Raw genomic sequence first — 8,949 nt, forward strand, 5'->3', positions numbered from 1 at the left:
AGGCATTATTATGATGGAAAACTGCAATGGTATATCTTGATTATTGGTAGAATAGTGAATAACTATTTGGAGCAATAAAAACAAATAAGACAGATGAGAAAATGGCTAAAATTATATAAGTGACCCAAAAGTTTTTACTATTTCCAAGAAATCCCCAATCTGAATGTACCAGAGGGAGGCAAGTTAGGAATACATTTCCTTCATAGACAATAACAACGATGAGTGGATGACATCAAGCCACGTTGGTATCAATATTGAAATAAAGGTGCAATTATTCAGCCAATGAGCCTTAGTACACATCAAGATATATAAAAGTCAAGAAAATGAAAATGTATCCCAATTAAAACTCTTTCTGGCTGCATTTAGCTATTTTTGTTTAGAGATGGTAATTTAATCCGGACTCAGTCCGGACCCGGATGAACTCAGAAAATTTGGGTTGGATTCAACCCGTACCGGAGTGAATAAAATTTGATATCCGAATTCAATATTTTCAACCCGGATGTTTCCGGATCCAGATCCAGCTTTGGGTAAACCCGCATATCTGAACCCGGATCCGGATAACTATTTTAATATTAATTTTTAAATCATTTTAAAATAAAAAAAAATTAGAAAAAATCAGCCCTAATGCCCTTCCACAGCCACGGCAGCCAAACCAAACCCAGACCTTTCCTCTCTCTCTCTTTAGCCCTTCTTTTCAACAAATCATCATCGTTGCTCATCATCGTTTCGTCGTGTTCATCTTCATCTTCATCATCAGCTGCCGTTTGTCCAGCTATGTCACGAGTTTTGGCCGCCGTTTCCGTTTGTCCACCTTCGCAAATCGGGATCTCGATTTGGCCGCCAACACTTCTACCCCCTGGTGTTTTGCTTTGTCCTCGACAACTTCTTTGTTGATAAATTGACGGGCACTTATGAATGCGTTTGTCTCTGTTTCTTCATTTACACCTTCCCAGTTGTTTGTTCATTTGCTTTTTGGAAGGAAAAAAAAAAATCAGCCGCCATTTATCCTTCCCCTTTTCTTGACCTAACCCCACAAAGCCCAATTTGTCATCATCATTCATTGGCAAATTTGTCATCATCATGGTTGAGACATCATGATTATCTTTGATAATTGAATTTGTGTAATATGTTATCTTGGATTTTATTTCTAAGTAATTGATTTTGAATTATTTTCCATTATTGGTGTTAATAGATAGAAGATTAGAAAGGAATTCTTCACTGAAGAAAGAGATGGGAAATTGCATCTTTTAGCAATCATCCGGGTTATAAACCCGGAATCCGGAAATCCGGATTTTTCCGGGTTTAACCCGGTCCGGACCCGTATGAAAAATATCCGGATTTACATCCGGATCCGGTATTAAAATTTATCATCCGGATCCGAAACCGGGAAGAAAAAACCCGGACCCAGACCCGCATTTTGCCATCCCTATTTCCATTTGAAGTTAACAACAACGTTTCTTTCGTTTTGTGGGCGACTCGACTGAGCCAGCTGGATTCTAGTGCTAGTATGTGAAAATAGAAGGCTAATGATTTCACGTTCACTAGCCCACCTCCCCTCCTCTCGTTTCCTCTGAATCAATTTTCACGTGTGGTACCGATTGAAAATATCTCTGATATTTCGTGGACATCTCTATTGAAAATATCTCTGACATTTCACTCAGGCAAACTTATTAATATAAAAAATCTATGATTTTTTCGTCTTATACTGTAGAAAAATTTGTCTATACATTAATCTAGATGTTTGAGGTGGTTTATACACCTGTGGTATAGATTTATAGGTTGATTGATACGTCTGTGGTATAGATTTTATGTATTTCATTATCAAATGCTGGCCTTTGGGACCCTATCTACATCTATTTATAAGACTAACGGGTGCCAGTTATGCCATTACAAATTATCCCCTCTTCATACATTTCGTTAAAATTCTTCTGAAACACCAAAACTAAATAATCGAATATGGCTTTGCGGGTCGATGATGCCAGCAACAATGAGGCTGCAATTATCACTTGTTTAGTTTCTATGCTTGCCGTGGTTTATTTCGCATGGAATGTGAACAAATCAAGGAAAGCAAATGCTAAACTGCCACCAGGACCTCGCGGCTTGCCTGTAGTCGGATACCTCCCATTTCTCGGAACTACTGACTTGCACAAGAAATTCACGGAATTATCCGGAGTTTATGGTCCGATCTTCAAGCTCTGGCTCGGAAATAAATTATGTGTCGTGGTGAGCTCACCTTCCCTAGTTAAACAAGTGGTTCGTGATCAAGATACAACATTCGCAGACCGTGACCCGCCGATCTCTGGACTAGTGACCTCCTTTGGTGGCAATGATATTACATGGTCCAATTACGGTCCCGAATGGAGAAAGTTGCGCAAATTTTTTGTGGGCAAGATGATGAGTAACGCAAGCCTTGATGCTTGTTATGCTTTAAGAAAACATGAGGTTAAAAATACTATCAGGGATTTGTATAACAACGGCAACAAAATTGGTAAGCCCATTGACATTGGTGAATTGTCGATTGCAACATTGGTATGTGCTATGCAGAACATGCTGTGGGGTGAAGCGCTTGAATTAAAAGAGAAAGGGACAACTAATCTTGGGGTTGAGCTAAAATTTAAGTTTGCAGAACTCATGGTGCTACTGGGAACACCGAATATTTCGGATATCTTTCCAATGCTTTCTTGGCTCGACATACAAGGTATAGAGAGGAGAGCAAAGAAGATTTCACTCTGGTTTGAAAAAATTATAAATTCTACTGTTGAAAAGTATAGAAGCAAGGACTTTAATGTTGAAGGTAAAGAAAGAGCAGGGGAAAATTTTGAAGGATCAAGGAACAAGAACTTCTTGCAGTTACTATTGGAGCTTCAAGAAAATGAAGACGGTTCTTCCTCAATTAGCATGAACCAATTTAAGGCCGTACTCGTGGTATGTTAGGAAACTAGCCGCAAACAGTTATACAAGCACAGCTGTATATTTTGCATGAGTGATATTTTCAACCTTTTTTTTTATAATTAGAATTTTATTGTAACCTTTTGGACAGGATATAATTACGGCTGGAACCGACACCACAACTACGATGGTGGAATGGACAATGGCAGAGTTGATGCAGCATCCACAAATAATGAAGAAAGTTCAGGAAGAATTAGCTCAAGTTGTGGGCATGGACAGTTGTGTTGAAGAATTTCATTTGCCTAAATTGAAATATTTAGATGCTGTGGTGAAAGAATCGTCTCGTCTGCATCCTGCAGTGCCTTTATTACTACCACGCAGAGCAAGCGAGAGTGGCAGCATTGGTGGCTATAACATTCCCAAAGATACAACTATTATGTTGAATGTTTGGGAAATCCACAGGGACCCTAAACTTTGGGATAATCCCTTACAATTTCGACCCGAGAGGTTTCTAGATGATGGTATCGCGAGTAAGTTCGATTACTCAGGTAACAATTTTCAGTACTTGCCATTTGGTTCTGGTAGAAGGATGTGTGCTGGGATTCCTCTAGCTGAGAGGATGCTGATGTTTGTTTTGGCTTCGTTATTGCACTCATTTGAGTGGGAATTGCCAGCTGGCACAAAGCTAAACTTATCTGAAAAATTTGGGATTGTCATTAAGAAAAAAGAGCCTTTGGTTGCTATTCCAACACCAAGACTATCCAATTCAGAACTCTACCATTAAGACAGAATGGTTGTGATGATTTTGTTAATTTCCGAAGATTTGTATGTTATGTCAAGTTCAATCGTAATAAAATATTTCAAATAAGAGTCCTCCGTTGCTTCTTTTTATTTTTTCAACCGCAGAATCTGTCGTCATGCTTGTATTTGGAGCTACTTTGGAATAATTATGTTTGAATTACAATTTATAAATATTACATTTTAAAATTTTATGAGATTCTAAATTTATACACGTTCAATAACCCACTTTTAACACAATTTATATCATACATTGTACACCCATTTGTCATAAATTACGCTATTTTATATCTCTAAATAATATTACATATTGATATTATAAAATGTTAACTCACGTGTGTATATATATATAGCAAGTCACGTGCATATATTATTGGTTGTTATATGTTTGCTAGTTTGATAGGATTTCCTTTCCTTGTGAACCAGGGTAATTCTTATGTACATATAAATATTGATCAATAAGAGTGCAGATGATGATGACTGCAGTTTTGCATCGTGAAATTCTTCATAAAATATATATGTTTATCAAAACGCTATACCATGCAATATATATTGGAAAGAGAACAAAGAAGATTTTCTTATGGTTTGAAAATATTATGAATTCTGCTGTTGAACAGTATGGAAACAAGGTCTGTTGTTAAAGGTGAAGAAGTCACAGGGAACAATATTGAAGGAAGAAATTTCACGTTTAGTTGCTGAATTTGCCGCTGTATTCTATCGGTAGTAAAAAGATTAGAGTTTTTATTTTTCTCTATTAATGTTAAGTAAATTTTCTATAACAAATTCGGTTGAGTTTAATTGTGTTACAATATAAATTGAATGATAGTAGAATTTTCAACGAATAATTCAATATTTCTATCTCGATTGTTGAAGTGCCATTTATTTGTTATACGATCGATTTTAAAATTTATAAAATTATTTGTTACTAAATTGCATCATATGCTAAATCACCTGAAACCTAATTCCATAACTAACCCTTTATTTTTAGTTCTCAAGAAATCTTGTAAGAACAAAATTCTTTTGTAACAAAACGTTTACAACAAATTAATTTGTAACTCATTCCTGTGCGAGAATCGCTCTCAATTTCCTTCAATTTCTGTTTAACAATCATCTGCTTATCAAAATTCAAGCATAATCCTTTTTTTTTTTAATTTCTTCATCATTCTTTTGAAAAAAAAAATCAGGATGTGCTGTTAAATTTTGAAATAAATTATCTCAAAATAATTACTAACCAGAAAAAACAAAGGGGTTTAACTAGGTTATGCATACCTTTGAAAATTATATGTTGATCGATAAGAATGATGATCACGATTGACGAGTTTAATTAAAATATATAAGATTTTAAAATTAATCAGGGTTAAATTGTGAATTTTAGAAAGAGAGGTTTTGTGAGAATGTTGAAAGGGTGTTAATAGTTCCACTCTTTTTAAAAACAACCATAGTCATCATTTTTCCATGGTTGTTTTTAAAAAGAGTATTTCTTCTTCCCATCTCCATCTTATTTAGAAATTTCCCTGAGCCTTTGTTTCCCACCTTTCATTTTTCTTCTTTCTAATTTAATAATCTACCCTTCCTGTATTCAAACTAAAAAATTTAAATCTGAAAATTTAAAACCCAATATTATAGTATTATAAAAATAATTACTCACATTTTATCAAACACCTCCATTCTTCCAAGGCCTTGTTTTAGTAGTAGGCTTTTATTATCTCAATAAAATTGAAAAAAAATCTCAATAATATTGGAAAAAAACCCTACCAATATTTGTAACTTTAATTTATTATTCTCCATAGACCTACTTTTTAGTTTTGAATTTTGTTGGAGCCATATATAAACAGAATATGTTGAAATCAGCACCCAAAAAAAAAAAAAAACTAATTATATAATTTATGTTCCCAAGGACATGGCTGAGTGATTTTCAAGAAGTTTTGTTTGGCTGGCCACTTAGGTTTAAATCTTGGTGGAGATTAAGGGTTAAGAAATAAATTTAGACTTTGCACACCCCTTTAACTTTTAAAAAGAAATGAAAAAATTAATTAATTAATCTTTATTTTATTTATTAAATGTCATAATCCTATGCGTATTTTATTTGTTATCTTTCTATTTAAAAGACGAGGGCAGATAAAACTGAAATAAATTTTTAGCCCTATCTCCATATTTCAAGTTCCATAGTTAGGTGACCAGCTAAAAAAAATTAATTGAAAGCTACTCCATCAAATTAAAAAAATTTATTTATTTAATTTGTGGAGATGTAGAAAATCAAACCCCATACCTTTTCGCATACACTGAACATATTTTAATACATGACTATCATCCTTTGTCCTAAATACTACTATAACTAATAACATACAATTGAAATAATTAATATTAACACTTGGCTATAAGTAAAGGTTTTGTGCTTGAATCTTCACGCATGACCTTCATTCCTTTATTGACTTTGCTAACACAGATTTTAAGGCATTAAAACTAAATAATAATTGACTTTGTGGGCCGAGGATGCCAGCAACAAGGAGACCACAATTATCACTTGTTAAGTTACTCTAATTGCCGTTGTCTTATATTCATAGAATATTAGTAATAAGATTATTGTAGAATTTTTTTAATATTAAAATTAAGTCAATTTGTTATAACAAATTTAGTTGAGTTTAATCGTGTTACTACATAAATTGAATAATAATAGAATTCTCGACAAATATTTCAACATTTTTATCCCAAGCGTTGGAGTGGCATTTATTTGTTATACGATCGATTTTAGAACTTATAAAATTATTCGTTACTCAATTGCACCATATGCTGCATGACCTGAAACTTAATAAACGGAATGTAGCGTTGGCACCGTTACTCTACATACTGTTACGACTTTGTGACATTAGAATTAAAATCTTCTGCACATTTAATTTGTTTCCTTCCAAATTAATATTTAACAAAATATTTTTTCACATTATCAATGGACAAAACTCCAACAAAAATAACTACACAAGAAAAATGTATGCTAGTATTGTGTGCCATATCATCTGTAATTTTGTCAGGATCGATCATTCTAATTTTTAAGCAGAACTTTTTATCAATGGACAAACACCTCACACAGCTTGTCAGAGGCATTATTATGATGGAAAACTGTAATGGTATATCTTGAATTATTGGTAGATTAGTTCTTTGGAGCAATAAAAACAGATAAGACAGATGAGAAAATTGTCAATACCCCACCACAAAAGCAAAAGAAAAAAAGGAAAGGAGACAAAAGAGGAAGACGAAAAAAAGGCAAGGAGACAAAAGAGGAAGAAGAAAAAAAGGAAAGGAGACAAAAGAACGAAGAAAAAAATGGTGCCGCGCTGTATTGGGAAGAAGAAAAAAAATTAATAAAATAATAATAAATAATAATAATAAAATAATAGTGCACAGTAGTCATTTGATTGCTATAAATAAAGGGGCATTTCCCTCATTTTATTCATCGAATTCTTCAGTTCCTTTCAAGCGATTTAAGAGTCTAGTGATTTGAGAGTTTGGGTGTATTATGATTTTGAGTACTAAGTTAAAATACTATAATACTTGTAACTCATTTTCACTAGTAAAATATTTTTCTTCTGTCTTCGCCCGTAGACGTAGACTAAAAGCCGAACCACGTAATTTTTGGTGTCCCTATGTGATTATGTGTCTCATTATTTCTCAATTTTACTTTAGTTACGTGTCTGCTACACCCTTCAATTTACTAACAAAAATGGCCAAAATTATATAAGTGACCCAATTTTTTTTGCTATTTCCAAGAAATCCCCAATCTGAATAGACCAAACTAGAGGGAGGCAAGTTAGAAATACGTTTCCTTCATAGACAATAACAGCGATGAGTCGATGACATTGAGCCATGTTGGTATCAATATTGAATTAAAGGTGCAATTATTCAGCCAATGAGCCTTACACATCAAGATAAAAGTCAAGAAAATGAAAATTTATCCTAATTAAAACACTTTCTGGCTGCATTTAGCTGTTTCTATTTGAAGTTAAAAACAACATTTCTTTCGTTTTGTGGGCAACTCAACTGAGTTCGCTGGCTTCTAGTGCTAGTATGTGAAAATAGAAGGCTAATGATTTATTTGTTATCTTTTGACAAAAAATGTTAAAGATATAATAGATTTTCCATGATACAAATGAAAAATTACATCAACATAACTTCCAAGCTACAGCAGCTAGTGTTTACCAAACACTTTGCTGTAGCTTTTAAGCTACAGCTGCCCAACCTCAATAGGTTGATTGAATTTGTGGGATATAGATTCCACATATCTCATGACCTATTAATTATACAAGTGGTTCTTGATCAAGAACAACATTTGCTTCCGACCCAGTGACCCAGCAACCGCTGCACTGGTCGCCACCTATGGTGCCGACGATATTACATGGTCCAATTATGGCCTTGAATGGAAAAAGTTGAGCAAATTATTTGTGGGCACGATGATAAGTAACGCAAGCCTTGATGCTAGTTATGGTCGAAGAAAACAAGAGGTTAAGAATACTATCAGAGATATGCATAACAACAAAAAGGGAAAAAAAAAGGCATTGGCAAGTCAGTTGATATTGTTGAATTGTCGATTTCAACTTTAGCATGTGTAATTCAGACATTGCGCATTGTGGTATGGTGCTGGCACGCTTGCATTGCCGAGAGGACAAATCTTGGGGCTGGGCTAAAATTTAGGCTTGTAGAACTCATGGTGCTAATGGGAACGCCAAATTTTTTTAACATATTTCGGTGCTTTCATGGTTTAATTCAAGGTATAGAAAGGAGTGTTGAGAATGTCAAATAAAACGACATTGAATGGAAGTTGTCAAAGACATGATCCACACTGAACGACAACGACGCGGTTGGTGAAGATTTTTTTCATAATACGCGTATCTAATTTTTGAAAAATTGTAACATCTGCTTCTATAAATTGTTAGCCTAAAGGGCTATACATAATGTAATTTTGATGATAACAAACATATGTATTGAGCGATTTAATAAATATTGTATTTCACATTTTCACTAGTTTTTAAAGGATAATATTTATGCAAGTGAATCAAGTGAAATCAAGATTGAAGACACTCAACGGACAACAGCGACATCAAGAATAGTCTAGAGCTCAACGAACAAATTAGTGCGATAAATTCTTGTAAAGCCGGTATGATTTAATTGATGTTCGATTTAGCATTTGAGAAGCTCAAGAAATTAATTTAATTAAATACTTTTCATAAACTAAAAGTTTTTGTTTTTATAAAGAAAAGTATTTTGTGAATT

At 33.8% G+C, this 8,949-nt stretch overlaps 1 protein-coding gene across 1 annotated transcript; it reads left to right on the forward strand.

Moving 5' to 3' along the window:
- The first annotated feature begins 1,907 nt into the window (after positions 1 to 1,907).
- Positions 1,908 to 3,760, forward strand: LOC18053379 (flavonoid 3'-monooxygenase). The gene is made up of 2 exons (XM_006445958.2): positions 1,908 to 2,925; positions 3,041 to 3,760. Exons 1-2 carry the CDS (start codon positions 1,957 to 1,959, stop codon positions 3,671 to 3,673), a joined length of 1,602 nt encoding a protein of 533 aa, XP_006446021.1. The 5' UTR covers positions 1,908 to 1,956; the 3' UTR covers positions 3,674 to 3,760.
- Positions 3,761 to 8,949: the final 5,189 nt, after the last annotated feature.

The sequence above is a fragment of the Citrus clementina genome, unplaced genomic scaffold (genome assembly GCF_000493195.1).
Source record: "Citrus clementina cultivar Clemenules unplaced genomic scaffold, Citrus_clementina_v1.0 scaffold_2, whole genome shotgun sequence".
Taxonomy (NCBI): Eukaryota; Viridiplantae; Streptophyta; class Magnoliopsida; order Sapindales; family Rutaceae; genus Citrus; species Citrus x clementina.

Bases quoted from the DNA above. Each gene is read 5' to 3' on its own strand.
- LOC18053379 (XM_006445958.2), top strand. From the start codon at position 1,957: ATGGCTTTGCGGGTCGATGATGCCAGCAACAATGAGGCTGCAATTATC. The intron at 2,926-3,040 runs GTATGTTAGGAA...CCTTTTGGACAG, and splicing joins AATTTAAGGCCGTACTCGTG to GATATAATTACGGCTGGAAC.